The following is a 19,316-nucleotide window of genomic DNA, read 5'->3' on the forward strand; positions in this document are numbered from 1 at the left end:
AGAGGAATCAGCGTAAAAGGCTTTCCCCCAACCTGTTCCAGTGGTTGCTTCTTCCTCTGGCCCGGCTTTGCTTTTCCTGGCCTATGTAGCTCTACGAGGGGGAGGCGGGCAGGGTCACTGGATCCTTCTGCCTCCTTTCCTTGATAGCGTTCAGGGGGACAGCTAGACCTTCACCTATTAGCCGACATTGAAGAATGCCTTAATGTTTCTAGGAGATGGCTCAACCTTATGGATGTCCTCCTCAGTTTCTCCAGCCCCTATGATACTTGGGTCCAGTATCCTGAAAGGATCAGTTTGAGGCAACACAAGGTACAGGGTGATTGCAGATGTTTTGTATGAATTATTCTGGCCCTAGCATGCATATGTTTAATAATTTAAAACCTGTCTAAAAGAAAGAGATAATGCATTTGTGGCAGAACATGCCCCTCTCCCCACACAAGTCAGATAAAAAAAAAGGGGCTGGAAGAAAATATCATATGCCACAGGGCCACTCTGGGGTCATTTCTTTTTAAATGAACTTAGTTTGCAAGTATTGGAGAAGCCATTTTTTCACCATTAAGCATACAAGTGGCTTCCCCTTCACCAAACCATTTCTATGTAATATCTATGCAAGATAGTGGAACATTAACATGCTAAGAAGATACTACTCTTTTAAAGGAGACCACTTGATGATCAGAGCCATGAAAGCTTTTTCCTGCATGATGGCTAAAGTTTTATTCTAACAGCTATGCTAGTTCTAGTGTACCATCCTAGTATGAATCAGGATCCACTGTACCTAGTTAACATTCTTGCAGAATGCCACCAATAAATAGCAAGTCTATGAAATGAATATTTTCCCCCCACTCTTTACTATTTCTCCCTTTCTCCATCCCTCCCTTTCTTCTTTTTAATACTATGTAGCCCATTTTCCAGTTAAGTGCTGAATGCAGTTGGATCAACGGCATTCCAAGGAAACTGATTAAATTAAAAAAATGGTGTGCAAGACATTTAGGACCACAAAGCATTTCAAACTGCATTCTGGACATGTCACAGAGCTGCTATCCAATCACAGGTCTGCAGGAGGATGGTCTCTCATACTTAACATTCAAAGTATGCTTATAAAATTATAAAAGCATTACAAATCCAGGATACGGCTGGTGCAAAATGAATTTAGCAAGGTAGTCAGCACTTGCGTGAATCTCCTTCCTCGCTGCCTGCCCCACCCCGCTCTGTTTAAATCTCAGAGCACAACACAATTCCCACTAGTCCCTGCAAAGCAGACTGCCATTCTGCCAATCATTTAGAGCGTCTCGCTGCTCTGTCCTGAAACAAGTAAGGCCTATATATATATGCATACACAATGCATTAGTAACATTCAGGAGCTCAATTCTCACCATAGAAGCTGAAACGCTCTGAAACTCAGGATGTAAGACAGCCCCAAAGGAGCAAATTGCATACAAGTTGCTTTCTCTGCAGCACCTATGGAGAGGACATACCACCCAACAGAATGAAAGGAACTTTCTCATTAGCCAACACAATCACAGTGGGAGTAAGAAGTTCAGGCAAATCACTGAATATTTGGCTGCATATAACCAGTGGGCCCCTCTCTCCTGCAGGGCACAAATAGGAAGCTAATTAGGTCAAAGGGTAATGTGCTAGTACAAATGCAGTCACCCTGACAGCTTTTCTTATTTCACCGTTCAGAGAGTCAATGCCTCTTGCTTGTGTTTTATCATAGGGATGTATTCACAAGCACTTCTGAATACCCCAGATCCCTTCCAAAATGCTCTTGAAGGGTGGGAGGGAGGGAGGGAAGGAGAGGGGAAGAGAGAGAGATTTTGAAGACAGGTAGCAAAACAATTCTACTCTACAAATTTCCCTCAGATCTCCTATTCTTGCCAATGCTGCTTGCCTGTTCTCGGCAATGGAAATCCAGTGTCTTTGCTACAGAAGCATTACCAGGTACTTCAAGAACAAAAGGGTATCTGTGGCTTAGATAAAAGGATATTTCTTAGAAATAAGTGACAGAATAAGAGTCTCAAAACAAGTAATGCTTGAGGTTTTCTCCTGGAAAACAACTTGTTGTATCATCATAGAGAAAACTACCTGAGGGAGAAAAATTCTTTCCATTTTTCTAAATGAATAATCTTTTTGTATTGTTTGCAGGAATGCAAAGCTTAATGGGTTGTGCTGTTTTTATTGTGCATCCTAACTCCTTTTTGCCCCCCAAAGTTATATGGTATTAAAAATTTGTATTAATTCATATTTAAATCCCCAGCCTTTCTGAGTTCATGTTCCAATGCTCATTAACAATTCCAGTGACATTCAAGTAGCACATATCTGAAATTACAAGTCAATTAAGTACCCACTATGTAGATTTTAAGTAGTCAAATACAAATTTTACTCTCAAGGAATTATCCCATGGTTTTACTGCCAGCTTCGAAGTCAGATTAGAAAATCAATTTCTGGATCTCTCTGTCAAGTAAAAAAATTTGTGGACCACTCTGATAAGCCTTGCCACTGGGTAAGAGAAAAGATCAATCTTATGCTGTTGAAATAGAACATTAAAACTCTTTCAGCCTGCAGTGAATTTCCTCAACAACTCCCCAATGTACACTTCCCTTGCACTTCCTTGTTAGACAGACCCAGCATCCATTCTGAACTCAGACTGTACAAGAGAACTGCCCTCCAATTCTGATTTATCTGAAAGGCTGGCTTATGAATAGTGAAGAATTGTTATGAAAGGACTCCCTTCCAAGTCTTCCTTTCAGCCACACTTTACAGCTGAAAAAAGCAGCAGCCCAGCATATTTTATTTATATATTTTAAGAAACAGCTAAGTTGATAAATTGAGGAATTTGTATTTGGTTTACAATTCTAACCTTCACTACCCAATGGAAGTATGAGGTAATATAGAGCATGTACCATATACAGCAGGGGTGGCCAATTCATGGCGCACACTGTCTCCCATGTAATGGTCAGCTTACGCATGTGGCATACTGAACAGTTCAAGGAGACAAGCAACACAGTAACAGACAGCTCAGGAAGCAAAAAGCAGAGCAGCAAATTGGGCACAGAGTACATGGCAGGAAGCAGAGCAGCAGATAAGGCAGGGGAAGGAAATCAGAGTAGCAGTCAGGGAGGATGCCCAGGTAATTTGTGCTACATCTGCTAAAAAAGGTGGTTTCCCAATGATATAAAGTGTCCGGATTAACATACGTCATTGGGTGAGAGAGCTCTTTGCTTACTGAAGATCTATAAATTAATTTCTTCTTAACAACAGAACTGGAAAAGGGGGGGGGAGCAGCGGTTGCTCCTTGGAACAGCTTAGGTTAGAACACCTGTAGAGCCACAATCTCCCTGCCCATCTCTCCAGAAGAGCAGGCACTGGTAAATCCTCAGCTGCCTCCAGGAGAGTAAGCAAGCTAAAAGAAAGCAGAGAGCCTGCAGTCACCATCAGGGATAGGGGCAGTTTACAACTTCACACATATTCAAGGATGACTGGGAGAGGGACAATACCACCTTTCCTTCTCTCAAAAACAAATACAACTCCAGTCTTAACTTCACCTCTACAAACTGGACCCCTCAATAAAAAAGAAAAGATGAGAAAAAAGAGAGCAATTTAATTCTGCTGCTCTGAAATATCTTGCAGGATTTCACTCTTGCATCCCAGCTCCCAAGTGTCAGAGAGAGAGCGAGCGAGAGCGAGCATCTCTGTACAACCTCAGGACCACATTAGGGAACGCTGTGTATAGACACCTAGCAAGTCTGCTCTACATGCACTATACCCTTCACAAAAAGGGTGCATGCCAACAAGCATGCACAAGACAGAGTACACGCAGCACTACTCAATGGCACCAATCTTACAGCTGTCTCAAGGTATATTCATTTGGAGCTCTTGAAGCATTTGGGGCACAGACAAAAGTGACCATTTTCACCCAATCTGGCCACAGAAAGCAGTCTATAGCTGTGATCAAACACAAGTTCACAGCTGCAGACTGCTTCAAAAATGGTCAATCAGGCTAAAAATCAATGACAACATTTCAAAACATAATGTCTTCCGTAACTGCCTGCCTTCCAGCCTCAGAGCTGCTTTCAAAATGGGAGGGAGGAAGGAAGCAGAGGGAGTTTGGTCTGGGTTTTTTTCAGCCTCCACTGGATGGTGGGACGGATATATTGGAGCCCCCCTGAGGTGGAGGGGCTCCAATTCACCCACCACACCCTTCAGTGCCAATTGAGAAATCCCTAGAATGAGCTCCCTCTGCTCCATTTCCCCATCCTATTCTGCAAACAGAGTGGGCTGGCAGGGAGGAGGGGCCACTGCTAGGGAAAACCAGCTGCAGGCAGACAGCCAGCAGCTAGATTCCCCTCCCCCCTGGAACCAACAGTGAGCTTCTGTTTGGTCCAGGGGATCTCCGCAACTCAGATCACTTCCCGCAAAGTGTTCTGAGTTGCAGTGAGGAGCTGCCCTTCTGTCCGCGCTCTTGGTTCCTAAAGAACAGAAGTTCCACACCGAAGTACAGCAATGGTTCATCAATCCAGGCTTGACAGTGACCAATACCAAGAGCAAGGCAACTATCTTCTACCACACTCCCTCCCTGCAACCTCCTCCCCACCCAAAAAGGCAATTTATTTCCAACAACTCACATTTGTCCCCTTACATGTAAGCCTGAAAATTCCTTCCAAAGCTACATGTACTCTCTGTATAACATTTTTTTTGTTACTTTATTAACTTTGGGTGTCTGATTATCCAAATGAGTATCCACTCCTTTTCTCACTCCTGTTTAGATGGTCTGAATAATATCTGGCAGTTAAAAAAGAGATATGAAAAAGTGTATCCACAGTCTACATTTTTGTGGCTATGTGCCTTTGGGACTTTTTGGTCAATTTCAGGCACGATGCAAGCAAAGGTCCCCCTAAGAAAAGTTAGCCAATCAAATCAAGATTAATTATTTTTCAATGTCTCGATAAGGCATCTTCATCAAATTGTGAACTAAATGTCACCTCAGATGAGTTCCTTTTCAAACTGACTGGAAGTGATGAGAATCTTGGAGGATGATAGCTTCAAATAAATAAAAGTTACAAACCAGGGAATTTCCATTCTCTGAAGATATCACCAGTCCAGGGCTCTCCTTCCTACAGTGCATGTAGATGGAGATGTTATGCATGAGAGAGTACAATCATAAGTTATACAGCAGGCAGCAAGAATGAGGATAATATCAATAGTGTATATGCACCAATATTTCACTTCAATAGACTTCAGGAAGCATTAAAAGAAATTAGAAGTTAAAAAACCTTGGCTAACTTAAATGAAGAACATCTAATGTTCTATCTTTCCTATGTCACCAATGGTTCTGGAGAACTGAGAGGATGGGGAGGGATTCTTCTTCTAATCCTTAAATCCAAAGCAAGGAGCTTTGGAAACATATCGAACAAGGACCAAGAATTTGCTTTGCAAATGTTTGAAAAAGGAAATGTCTGGAAGAACGGCAGTAGAGGCCATCCTGTTTCAGACCAAATGAGTCTTGACATGACCTTCCAGCTTCAGGACAGCTAGGTCACAGCAAGAGGATATGCAATCAGACAGCTATTTAGACATGATCCTCTTAGTGACAGCACTGCCCAGGTAACAGGCGTCATATGACCCCAAGCAGAACCCCACATTTAGTGTATGGTAATATTCTTACTAGGACAGGGAGGGCTTGGGAAGAACCTTGTCAGAACAATGGGCTCGTTACAGTGGAATTTTGAAATCACCTTGAGAAGGAAACTCCGAGAATCCACAGCACAATTTTATCATTGCAAAACTCAGTGGAGGTGATCAGGTCACTAAAAGCTGAAAGACACTCATTTTGTAAACTGAATCTACCACAAGGAAAATAACCTTCTGTTTAAGATAGCTGACCTCCTAGGTACCTAATGGCTCCAAGACCTTTCCTCAGTTTTAAGTCAACATCAGATGGCATGGGGGAACTGAAAAGGGGTGTCTCAAAAGCTTCCAGTGCCAATAAGAGGCAGGTGCACTGTTTTACATTAACCTCATTCTCGATGGGCCAATACAGCTTCCAAAAGAACCAATGTGTAGTTTGGCTTTATATTTGAGTCTAAACATGTAAAAGTAATAGTCAAGCGATGGTTTGGGTTGGCTTTTCTTTCCCATATACCCTCTGCCATGGAGTGGGAAAAAAATCTCATTTGGAGCAGGAAATGTTTTCAGCTGATCAGTCAATTCCAACTAGTGGTGGAAGGAGACAGCTTTTTCTACAAATGCAACATCTGTTCAGCTGGAAAAATTCTTCTTAGCAAGCTTTTGGGCACAAACACCCTTCATCAGGCTGAGGAAAGCTTGCTAAAAATAATTTTTCCAACTATTTGAGTTGGTCTAATAAAAGATATTGGATTTACCAAAACAACCTTGTCTACCTATGTCCTTAGACCAACACAGCTGCAACCTACATCCCTGAAACACACGTTCAGTGTCACGGGTACATAATAGCTAAGAAATCCACCTACAGAGCTTTCAGGCAGGGAAAAATCTGAACCATTATCTTCAATCCAGAAATCACCTGTAAATGCCTACCTAGTCCTGCCCACTAAGGCCTTGCCTTCTCTACAAAAAATAATAAGTATTTTAAACACTAACATCATCATATAGGACAGCAAGCTGCAATTTTAACATGCTTTAACTACTTGAGGTAGAGGTACTCTGAGACTGCAAAGGGCAGAAGGTAGAGCAGGGTGACACTTGAGAGACTGGTTCAGAAGCAACAGCTTTCATAGGCAACAACCTACTTTTGAGCTGCTACCATCTAACAAAGTGGGTTGCTGCCTACAAAAGTTTGTGCCTCTCAGAATCAACTAGTCTCTCAGGTGTCACTCTGCCCTACCTTCTGCCCCACTTCAAACCAACATGGTTTACCCTCCTGAGATAGTGAAGGCTCACTTTGACCAACTATAATTTGCCACCTTTGCATTAAGATGTTCACACGTATTAGCCAGTACATGCTAAAAATGTATGTTTTTCCTGGCACAGACATGGCCTGATCCCACCGTTCTGGAGCATAAAGCCTTAAGAAACCAAAGTGGCGCCTGCTTCCTGGCAATAACACCATGTGCAGAATTCCATCTTTAACAAAATTCTATTACCTGGCATGATAGATCTGTTTTCCCTTCATCCCATCATAAAATCTAAGCACTTCAACCTTAGCAAGGGAAAGAAGTGATCTGAAATGTTCATGACTAATGCTTCTATTTTTCCTTTTCCAGCTTTGCATTAGTTGTAACATTTTAAGGTTGTCACGTGGTGTAACATAAATGGAAGCAAGATTACATAACAGAACTGGTTGTTCCATTCTATATAGTTACTTTGTCACACAGTACTTTGATTACAGGATGCTGCAAACCAGAAAAAAAGCAAATACAGCATTTTTAACTAAGAAGGGGTATAATTTTAATACTATTGATACAGCCCAACATAAACCACAGATAAAACCAGCATACTTTTATTTTTAAGAGTTATGTTGAGACTTGGACCAAAGAATGCTAAGAAGCATATTTCTAAATAATATTTCCGAACTCTCATGTCAGTCATGTTTCCTGCTGGGAAACATTCTTCCATAGACAAAAAACACTTTCTAGATAACACTGGCTCTGCCCTTATCTTCCTCACTGTCCTTACTAGTCTGGACCATCTGTTACTATTTAGCAAGGAAGCAAGCAGCCTTGACTGGATATCAAACTAATACTACTTATATGAAGCAGGGAAATAATCGCTAGCAAAAACCACTATACTAGGAATACTGGAACCCATAATTCTCCCAATAGTTATGGTGAAGACTAAAATTTAAACCATGTCCCACATGGCAAGTGATTTACTGTAGTGGTCACCAACCAGTGGATTGAGATCCACCAGCAGATCTTGGAGCCTCTTGCGGTAGATCTTGGAGCCTCTTGGAGTCAATCTGAGGCTGAGGTGGGGGACTGAGTGCTCACGTGCATGCACACACGTGTCCCAGCCCAGCAGGTAAGTCCGTGGGGGAGGGAAGGGGTAGGAGCTAAATTAAGGCCCCCACAGAGAGGGACAGTGCCACAGAGGCAGAAGCATGGGTAAATTGGGTGGGACATACCTGCTGGGGAGGTGTGCCCCCAAATATTTTTTTCTCCCTCTGCCTCGATCTGCCCCCCCCCTCCCTTTTCTCCCCACAGACTTACCTGCTGGGCAGGGGAAGGCGCCGGGGGGGGGGGGGGGGGGGCAGCAGCATATGGTAGATCTTGGGCTGCTTTTAAATGCCAAAGGTGATCTTCTACTTAAAAAGATTGCAGACCACTGATTTACTGATATATGGACCCTGCTACATTCTGGCCTATATTATTACACTCCACCATCAGTGGAACTGCACCAGTGGGAAATGGGGAAAAAGAGTATTTGGGCTTATCTGGATATTTCCTTTCTTTGAGTAAGAAGTTTAAAAAATGTGAGGGAGCAAATGACCTCTTAAAACACTGACCAAAGGCCCTGCTGTATCATTTCCATCTTTTCCACTGCTCACCAGAACCATGTAATAGATGGGATGGAGAGAGTACTAGTGATATTGTTTTATGCTTTTCTGTCTGAAGAGTAAAACATAAACCAGTCTGCTCTTAAGGCCTGATTAACCTAGCACTAGACATCCCTGTATCTCCAACATCCTCTGGAAGTTCACCTATTACAAACTAAAGCAATTCAAAATGGATTCCAGAATAAAGGAATTAGTATATGCATTGAACTGCATAGGAAATAGAATTTAGTCTGTGAGGTGGTGCATTCTTAACTACCATGTCAAACCAGTAACATAAGCTTGAGTGGGAGCATAAGAGTATCCAAGCAAAAAGAACAAGTCAACTATACCACTGTCAGCATGTTCAAGACAAGACTGTACCAATCCTACCACAATAAATGCTTCCTCTGATCAATCACTTATTCTAAACTCTTCCTCCAACAACTTATTCCAGTCCTAAAAATTCACAAAGCATGGCGTTTGGAACCTCACCCTGCTCCTTACAGCACTGTCCAGACTGAACCCCAGCAGCATATGTTAATATTCATCACTATTAGTGTAGGTTTTCTGATCTACTGTCTCCAGTCAAATGAGTTTTTCAATTAAGTTCGGCATGATACTCAACATCACCTTTCTAACTCTTTCATCCAAGTAAGTGGTGATATTCTACCTCTACCTTCCACATCTGCATTAAGGTCAGTGCTCACTCAGCCATGTGCTTAGTAGGAAGTGTGGGCTATCATAATATTCAGAATTTGACTACGACTTAGGTGACTAGCTTTAAGTGTGATCTTCATGACAATTTATCAAAAAAACTATGGTCTAAGCTCTGAAAGTATTTCTACTCTGCTGTTTTTAGGTTTCTTTGTTTTAGAGTTCATTTGGTCTAAACCAGACACACACACCTATATTAGGAGCAACATTATTTCAAAAGGTAATTTTAACTTTTTGGGGTCTCTTCAATCAGTAGTGGAACCTTCACTACAAAAAACCTTTAGATCAATGCTTCCCAAACTCTTCCTCAGCATGATCCCACTTATGGCTCCATTTCCTCAGCATGGCCCCTTAGTCCCAATCCACAGCCCCCAACCCCTGTGACGCCATCTGCTGATATTGGGACCCCATTTGGGGTCGCAACCCACAGTTTGGGAACCACTGTTTTAGATCATCTTGCCGAATAACAGCATACGGCTGATACAGACATTTAGGTGCACCCAGTAATATGAAAATCTATAGACATAAGATAGCATGTCTTTAATTTCTATAAAGTAAGGATGTACTCCCTCCTTATCAGCCATGAGCGGTAGTCTGACAGCTAGAGAAAGGGGTTTGGCAGTCAAGGCTCTCAGTCCCATTTCTAATTCTGCCAGGAACTACTGAGACCTCAGAATAAGTCACAATCTCCCTGCCGCAGCTTAATGTGGAGTTGAACACAGGCATAATTAAATACATGGCATGTGAATCTTGACGTAATACGACTCAGTAGGTTAAGAAAGAGCCCAATAACACTAAGAACAAAAGAAGCTTACACTTCAGTGGCTATTGGATCTGCTAATTCTTCTAACCAAAAAGTAACCACCCTTCTGTATTTTAAATGGACAACACTCCTGTCCCTATCACCTACAAAAATCCCTGAAGATGAGTGTGAAAATCCAAGCTTTTGCTTCTAAATTTATAGTTTATATTTCTGTACATTGAGGCCAGTTAATCCTTGCTGAAATAGAAGAGAAAAACAGAAAAAAATCTATATCCCTTGAAAGCCATTTAACAAGGTAACAAAGTCCCACTTGAAATAAAACTGGAGGTGTTACCATTCACTACAATTTTAAAAATCAAGATTAAAATATATCCAGATTCTGCAAAATGATGGGAACTATGCAACAGATATTATTTTGGGTAGTAAGCAGAAAAAAGCAAAGCAAAGCAGAAATGGGAAGATTCTGAGGATGCATCCCAGAGGTATGTTTTCTTTCTATCAAACCTGAAAATCATAAAACAAACAAGATCCCTTAGTTATATACTCATGCAGACCTGAACACAAGATTTAAGGAAAACATCAATTAACTACAGAAGACTCTCTTCTTCATGTTATGGGTACCTAACAATGAGAAGCAGCCAGACAGAAGGAACAGAATGAATTGCAGGTTGTTAACTCTTTCAGCTAGCCTTAACCCACCACCTACCTATATTTATCATCATTCTCAGTTGGTTTGCCCTTCTGCAAACAATTTCACATGTGTGTACTTTTACTCATTGATATCATATAAATACCTATTACAGAGTGCATGTTCTGTCAGAAAGTATACACACACTGGCGCCCAAATTCAAGGCTGGGTGCACAAATCGATCTAATGACAAAAAGGAGCTCAATACTACAAGAAGAAAGGGTCAACCATGCTTAATTCTCACTGATGATGTTGCTAGTACAGTATTTTAATACTGTTAATGGCTTCAATGTTAGCGTTTGAGAAAAGATTTAATGCTAGATTTTATAATTCTGCTCCACTGCAGTGGTTCCTGGTAAATGCCCTGTACATTTAAAGTCTGTCATCATATATATTATACACTCAGCACGGAGTGGGGGGGGGAAGGGGGTCACAATGACCTGAAACCTTGCATAAAAGTTGAAGGTTAAAAATCTGCTTAAATTAAAAGACCAAACTGTGTAACTAACCGTGCTTGAACTACATGTTGGAGCATTTCTGGATTAAATTGTTTCAAGAAACAACTCAGTTCTTTCCTTTAAAATTGTATATTCTTCCAGGTATGGGACTTAGTCCTTTATGTGCCTTGATTCCTTTTGGCAATTTGACAGGAATGAGTACAGGGGAAGGAAATATTTTAAACCTGATACTTATCTAAAAAATAGCCATGGAACACTGTTCTCAGGTTTCCTTGAGCCAAGCAACACCATTTATTTTGCTTTTTCCTTAGAGAGGCGTAATATTTTAATATTAGAAATATATAAAAATTGCAACATGTTCCACAAAAATAGACATAATTTTAGTTTCCCTTAGAACCATTTCACAAGCTTGAAATTTGGTCTTCCCATAAAGCTTTATCAAAGTGGCTGTTTCCCACATCAGAATATTTAGGAAGAGTAAAAAAAACCTAGTCTTTGCTTCCAAACAGCAAAAAACAGCTTTATTTTTGTGCCTGGTCTTGTTTTGTTTCCAGTTTTCAGTTGTGTTTTTTTTTTTTATAATGCAGTTCCTGGAAGAAGCATTCATTTATTAACTCCCTCAGTTTGTGCAACACATTGCGTGGAGCCTGTCATTTGTCAGAATGGTGAACACAATATGAGATCTTGCTAAACGCTGCTGCAGTACTGGCCTCCCTGCCTACAGTCTCCCCAAAGCTGACCCAGCAGGCACTCTCATACAGCAAGTGGTCTGATAACCGATCTACATATTGTTATGTCAACTGTCTCACACACCTCCCTAAGTCAACAAATGGCGGTAAACAGAGCTATGATTCTTTTTTGTCAGGTTGCCATTAAGCAAAATGACAAAGGGTAGCTGGGATGGAATTTAGACCAGGCTAAAAGAACAAAGATTAGTAGCATCACTCTGTAAGAGAGATCAAAAGAGGTTACAGGACTTGCATGTACAACTGCATGCATATATTTTCACCATGTGCAACATTATCCTACCCTATCAACAGAAGAGTTATGCATAAACAACCATTTATCCTGCATACTGCACAGAAAGACCCTAAAGATACTCTGCAAAGTCATGGCTTTAACACCTTAAGAAAAGGACTGTTCTTGGCTGGTGGGATCAGGACAGCAAAAATAAATAGCAAATAAAGAATCTTTCTCTAACCTCCCCCTCATGATGCTCCTTCATTTTTTAATATTTTTTGTCTGCAAGTTTCCCTCAATTTATGCTGTACATGCACTCCTGGAGAACAGCACATAAATCAAATTCGCATAAAGCAGAGGTGGGCCAGATGTGGCCTGCCAGGCCATTCTATCCAGCCTGCAGGGCCCCTAAAAAATGTAGAAAATTAATATTTATCTGCCCCAGGCTGACTGTCATGTGGTCCTCGATGGCTTGCCAAAACTCAGTAAGCAATCCTCCACCCAAAATAACTGCCCGCCCCGGCATAAAGCAAACCCACTTTACAATGTAACAAATAGGGATAGGTTCCCATGGTGGTGAGGGAGGGAGGGAGGCTCGGACTAGGGAAGAGGTACCACTCCTGGAGCTGCACAAGGCAGCAAAACAGAGGGAACAGAGCAGCACTCACCCCAGCCTCGGCTGCAGCAGCCCCGGGAGTGGCTGGCGCCAGCAGCTTGCAGCCACTGGGCTGCGCCATACTCCACCTGTCCCCACTCACCTTTGCTCCTGGGCTGCACCATGCCCTAGTACAGGCAGCTGGTGTTGGCTGCTCACCACAGCATGGCACAGCCCAAGAGCTGGGGTGAGCCCAGGTGCGGGGAAGCAGGCAGAGCACGGTGCAGCCCAGCAGCTACAGGCAGGTGGCACTGGCTGCTCTCGGGGCCACTGTGGCCAGGGCTGGGATGAGTGGAGCTACGGCCCTTTTCCCTCCCCCCACAGACTTACCTGCTTGGGCAGCAGAGCATGTATGCTGATCGCACAAGACCGAATTTACCTCGCATATAATGAATTATGGATCTAAATATGCTCATCACATAAGAGTGAATTTGCATATAAAGAACCTTCATAAATCGAGGGAAACCTGTATATAGTAAGGATGTGAATGGTTAAATGATTAATTGTTTAACCAATAAGCCCCGTGATAACTGGTTACAGCTTACTGGTTATGGTTTAGCATGGGGCAGGGCACAGTCTGACAGGGAAGGGATACTGCACGGTGCCCCAACAGGAACCAGAAGGTGGTGGGGCAGGAGGGAGGGAGGAGTCCTGGGGGGTGGGGAGGGAACTAGTACCAATAGCTAGAATCCACAGACCCTGGTGTAGCAGCTTACAGCCTCCCTGATGCCTGCCACAAGCAGCCCAGGCTTCAGGCAGGCCCCAGCTGCCTGCCACGAAGCCCACTGCTAAGGCACCTGTCCCTGTCCCCATGCCCGGCCACATGCGGCACCTTATGTTGCTGCAGCTGCCAATGCAGGCAGCACCTACAACATGCCCCTTGTCCAGACCCACAGTGGCTGCATGGACTAACAGGGCCAGGGAGGAGATAATGGGGCAGCTCCTCAGGGCCTGTAGCTCAGTCCCACAACATACCACACCTGCCCACCCTATCTTGCCCACCCCGCCTGCCCAGTTCATGGTGAGGTGCAGCCCTGGGGAGCCACTGAGTCCCCATTGCACCTCAAGGAACTGGAAGCTCCCTGCTGATGCCAGGCTGGGTAGGGGTGCCCCGCAAGCCATGATGGAGCAGTACAATGTGGACCAAGCTGTGGATTGCCATATCGATTAATAATCTAACTGTTGTAATTACAACAGGTTAAACGGATAGTTTTTAAACCTGTATTTACATCCAAAATATATAGGTACTATCTTCCATTAGCAAATCTGGATGCAAGTACAGTACTGTACTTTGTGTCACTGCATAGAACACAAGAACAGGCACCAAGAAGCAAAAATTATTTTGGACTTTGTATTCGATAGGAGATAACATTAAGATACTTTATAGTTGCTTTTTTTGATGTTCAAAAATTGTCCTTTCAGCACCTGTAATTAGTTTATATGCCAAAGCCCATACAGCCTAGACTCTGCAAATTCTGGACCCAAGATGCAATTGGTTCCTTGTATCCCAAAATACAATTTTTTTCTGCAATTTAAGAAAAAAATGTCTTCCAAAATTCTGTAGGCAAGAGATAATCTCCAACCCTTCTTAGTTGTTTACCCCAATTGCTTTAATTGGTTCAAAAGAAATACAATGGTATTAAAAAGAGAACTGTACAAAACGGAATATTGCATTAATGGGAGATAAGAATTAGAAGTAGAAGATAACTAAAAGTTAGAAAACAATGTAGCTGTTGGAGAACTTTTAAAAGCCACAGAAATAAAAAATACCAGATCAAGCACAACACAGTTACACAGATACTGCTGAAACTATGGCCATGGACAAGAATTACATTTGTGCCAAGAAATGTGTCTTTTCTCAGCACAGAAAGCTAGCATAGAGGTGTTCAAGGTCTTTTTCACAGAACAAAACTGGCTCATGCATGAAAAAATGTTGGCTATTTTAACCTGTAACTTCTCTGGAGAGACACGTATTCTAGCACCACGTAAGCAGCCTATACACTTATCTTGGGGACCTTAGGGCCCCTGGTATTCCAGTCTTCTGCTGTCCCTCCCTTCAAGGAGGAGAGAGGGAGGGAGAATGCTGTCTCTCTGATGGGCTACCCAAAGGCAAGCTGTCAGGGGAGCCCTGCTGAGACCCAGCAGCTGCTGTGCCAGGAGTGTTCAAGAAAGGATTCCCCAAGACAGTGTAAGAGGTGACTTGAATGTTTCAGAGGTGGCAGGGGTGAAGAGAGCAGTTCTCACCCCTCTTACCCCTGCAGGTTTGGGTGTTGTCTTTGGCATTTACTGCTTTTCAACAGCTTCCAGATGAGCAATGACAGCCTGTTCTCTTTTCTGGCAGGGCAGAGGACAGGCTTTTTTCAATCATCAGGCTTGCAGTTGGGGGGCACAGGGGACCCAAGGAGCAACCCTCTATTATGCTCTGGCTGGACAGCTTACCTCTGAGTTGACTATGTAGCTCTCAGTCAGGGGGCCAGCATGATCCCTTTCTCAGCATGTTTTTTGTGGTGCAGTAAATTTTTAGTGCTGACACTGAGCAGCTGTCCATGCCCCATGATTTCTGTGTTTCATTAATTCTGATCATTTTAATCAGAATTTCAGCATATGAAGGCAGAGGGTTCTTTATTGGCATTTCAATTTTCAATTCTTGCCTGTTTTTAAAAAGAGAACAAAGTTACATGCACTTAAATAATGTTTGCATTTAATTGGTTCTCATTAGGCTTTGAATATTAAGTGCCACTGAAGTGAAGAGTATACAGGAATGTTGAGTTCCCACCTTTCCTTCTCTTACTCCTTTCCTGGAAATAGTGTTCTACAGTGCTAACATTTTCTATCATTTCTATGCTACCATATCATTGCAACAATAAAAAGCATGTTTGGTTGTGTTTATTTGGTTGGTTTGTTTTTGGGAAAGGCATTTAAAAAAAAAAGATAGACCCAGCAGATTATTATGGAACAAAAGTGGGGGGGGAAGCATGGTGTGCCCCTCTGAAATTGCAAGATCTGTGAGTTTTTTCTGACTGTATCTGAAATTTGTTCTTACCCTCACTGTTAAAGTAGCTTATAGGATTTGGCTCTGTGTATTCCAGTAGAGTATTTATAAATGCCCTTGTGTAAACTGTTCTAACCTGAAAAGCACCAACCCCAGGGCCTTGTTAGAGCAGAATTTGAAAAAAGCTAGTTAACACCTGCTTTCATCCATACATCATAGTTTAAACAAGGTGTGGGCTGTCCTGTAGAACAGAGTGAATGACAAAACTGATAGGGACTTAAAGAGGCTTGATAAAAATCATCTATATTACCCAGCAGACTTTATTTATCATTTGTTTATAAATTTTATTTCCCGACAAACTAAAGAGAAAAACTTCCGTGCCACATTTAATCCATTTCAACGTAACTGTATTTCCAAAAGTGAAGTTAAAAACTCTCTTCTGCCCATACTATTTTCTTTATACAGAGTAAAACAACTACTTTTGTGGAGTTTTTTGGAACCTAAAAACTGGCTTAAAGAAAGTTTCGTTAAGTTTGTTTTCAGGTAGAGACCCATCAAAGAAAGCTCTGCCCAAAGAATAAATGTTAAAAAAAAAAAAAAACTACTGATGTGTGAAATTAGGGATGTAAGTGGAAACTTTTAAAGTGTTAACTACAGTATAGTGTTTTGACAGGTCCCTGCTATAGTACACTAGAAATTGTTTTATAAAGGGGCAGTTGTTCATGTAACCTGCTGCAGGAGGTTTTTTTCTTATCCATAATATTTTTGTTCTATGCTGGGACCTAGAAAATACAAATTCCTGAAGTCCTATTTCTACTTTCTCTCCTAGGTCATCAAGGGCATCTGTTTGAATTCACCTCAAAGAATTGTGTGGTTGTAAAGTCACATTGTGTGGTCCCAAAGATGGGATCATACAAGTCAACTTTCCAGTTTTAAGCAGATAATAGCTTCCTCCTTATGCTTTCCATCATTCTTCACTTACATATGTATTGACTGAAGTTTGGAGTATCTCATGTTATCATGGTTTTTTGGACAGCTTCCCGTGATTCAAAAATGTACTGATTATGCGCATCACCTCAATATTCAGATGCTGTCTTATAGAGGCTTTTAATAAATGCTTTAACTAATACTGTTATTAGGGGGTATCTTCTCTAACATGATCAAAAACCAAACCCAACAAAACCACCCAGAGTATGGCACACAAACGCATTTTGCTTGGCACACGAGCCTCAGGGCAGACGATAGGAAGGGGACCAGGGACATGCTGTCACAACAAGAATCAGGCCTCTCACACCTCCCCCACCATTCATCCCTGGCACACCAACATCTTACAAGTCAAAGTTGCAGGTGTTTTTGGCACTCTGCCCAAACATGTTGCTGACCCCTGTGCTATAAAGCCTACCCTCTCCTCGGGTATATCAACAAAGACATTAACAAGATGCAACTTAAACCTTCTCCCAGGCTTGGCTAGGAAATCCTCTCTCCATGCTGCTGAGCCAGTATTCCATATCCTTTCTTCTACACAGTGACCTGTAGGTAGCACTGTGCAGGATAACAAGCCACCAGTCTCAGCCAGTCAATAGAATCTATTTAGCCCTCACCAAACACAAGCAATACCTTGCAAATAAAAATCAAACCCAGTTCTTTCTTTAAATGTAATACAATTCAATCTGGCATTATTAAGGATTTAAAAAACTGTTCCAAAACTTATGAAAAAGAAATTTAGAAAATATCTCTCGGTACTCCACAAGATTACAATCAAATTCATATTAATAGCATCATTTGTATTCTTCTGTTATAGTTTCTATAAACCTTCCCAGCACTCAAAAAGAAATAGCTCAGCTATGAAATAATTGTAAAGTGGCAAAACATGAGCATGCTGGGCTCCTTTCTTTAATTCAGAATCCCTTAGCTGAGAGCTAAATTTTAATACTTCCTTTTTGTAACCCCAAACCTGCTATAAAAAACACCAGAGAATCAGCCATAAGTCCATCACTGTTAAATCAAAAGGTTAAAAAGGAAGAGAGGTCTATCCTGTGGATATACACAGGGCCTCCCTTTACTTGTCTGAGATATTCTGATACTACAGTAATCTGCTCCATAGAAAATGGCTGTGATTAAATTAAAATCACTCTGCAGTGTTCTTACTGATTTCCACAATCACTTACAGCCTCCTGTGTGGTCTTTTGGTTTGTTCCAATAACGTGCAAGCATCCAAGCCTGCAACCCATTGAAATCAATGGGTGTTTTAACATTGACTCCACAAATGCAGAAGGTTCCAAGGCATCAATGTTGCTATGAGCTCTGTGTTGGCTGCCCGGTGCATCCACACAGAAACTCACTCGTGGCAAATGGGTATCTGCAAGATTGAAGGTGCAATTTGTACAACCATATTTGCCCAAATCACCTCTCTGCTGACATACTCACAAAATTCCAAGTCATCAAAGGTCAGGTGCATTTTTCAAAGTTAAATACATAAAACCTAAGGTAGCTGCAACCACAGAAGAAACAAGAATAAAATCTAGAGAGGTAGAAAAGACTAACAGTATTAGGTAATCAATCCAGCTCACCTACCTCCCTGCCAGTCACAAAGGCTATGATTCTGCAGACACTTGAGAGCAGCCTCATAGCCTTCAATAGGACTAACTGTGCACAAGTGAAGAATTAGGGCTGCATTCATGAAATACTGTAGCTTTGCACAGAATAAAGGGAAGAGTTATAAAATGTAACATCCTTGGAAAAATTATTCAAGAGATGTAAAATTTCAATAGATGTCTAACTCCTGATCCTTCCCCGCCTTTGGGGTAGTGGGAAGCACTTTATGGGCAACCAATGAACTTTCATTTAAATAAAAGAAGCAACCAATTCCAGTTTGAAACACTGAATAACCCACAGAACATTGTGTCCTAATATATTCAGGAATCTAATCTTACGTCTCTCTCAGGATCCTGCAGTTGAAAGTATGCGGAGCTGCTGTCCTCCACCCTTTATCACTGAAGAGTTCTAGAGTTTAGAGTAGGGATGCATATTTTGGACAGTTTTTTCTCCATTTCTGTTGTTCTTATATGGTTGAAAAAAGGCAGTGTCAAGCAGACACATTCTCTTTTAAACAGAAATAAGGAGGAGGCTGTGAGTTGGCACCTGAGGTTTTTAGGGCCGTTTGTTCTTAAGTTTTACTGATAGTCCTTAAAACTCATAAACAAAGAATACAAAATTAAAACAGACAATCAATTTTTAAATCCCCCCGGTTTGTTTATTTAATCATTCTTCCTCTTTCCTCAACAAATGAAGCCAAAGATATTACTGTAGTTCCAAGCAAAAAAAAGGAGTAAAGGAGAAGACAGTTTCCTGAAATGAAAAAGAAGAGACCTGGCATATTTTATCTTAGAATTTGTCCTTGTATTCTTTACAGGATGCACACAGATCCTGCTATTGCTGTGAGCAGCAATGAATGTTAAACAGCAGAAGCATCAGCTAAACATTTAACTGCACACCCAATGGACCACCATTCAGTCCTTCAAAAAGCCAAAAGGTTGTTTCACAATTCTTGCTCAACTATGTCTCAGGATTC

The 19,316-nt window shown here is 41.7% G+C and overlaps 1 protein-coding gene across 2 annotated transcripts in view; it reads right to left on the minus strand.

Annotated features, from left to right (window-relative positions):
* The window catches only part of TSPAN7 (tetraspanin 7), a 169,522-nt gene that overhangs the window by 140,159 nt on the left and 10,047 nt on the right, over positions 1 to 19,316 (minus strand). Inside the window, exon 1 of one of the 2 annotated variants that reach the window (XM_019486267.2) lies at positions 1,374 to 1,520. The exons of the other annotated variant lie outside the window; for it this stretch is intronic. Within the exon in view, the coding sequence (XP_019341812.2) occupies positions 1,374 to 1,505 (132 nt within the window). The 5' untranslated portion in view covers positions 1,506 to 1,520. Of the gene's footprint in view, positions 1 to 1,373; positions 1,521 to 19,316 lie in introns of those variants that run through there. 2 annotated transcript variants of the gene reach the window in all.

Source organism: Alligator mississippiensis, chromosome 1 (genome assembly GCF_030867095.1).
Source record: "Alligator mississippiensis isolate rAllMis1 chromosome 1, rAllMis1, whole genome shotgun sequence".
NCBI lineage: Eukaryota > Metazoa > Chordata > Crocodylia > Alligatoridae > Alligator > Alligator mississippiensis.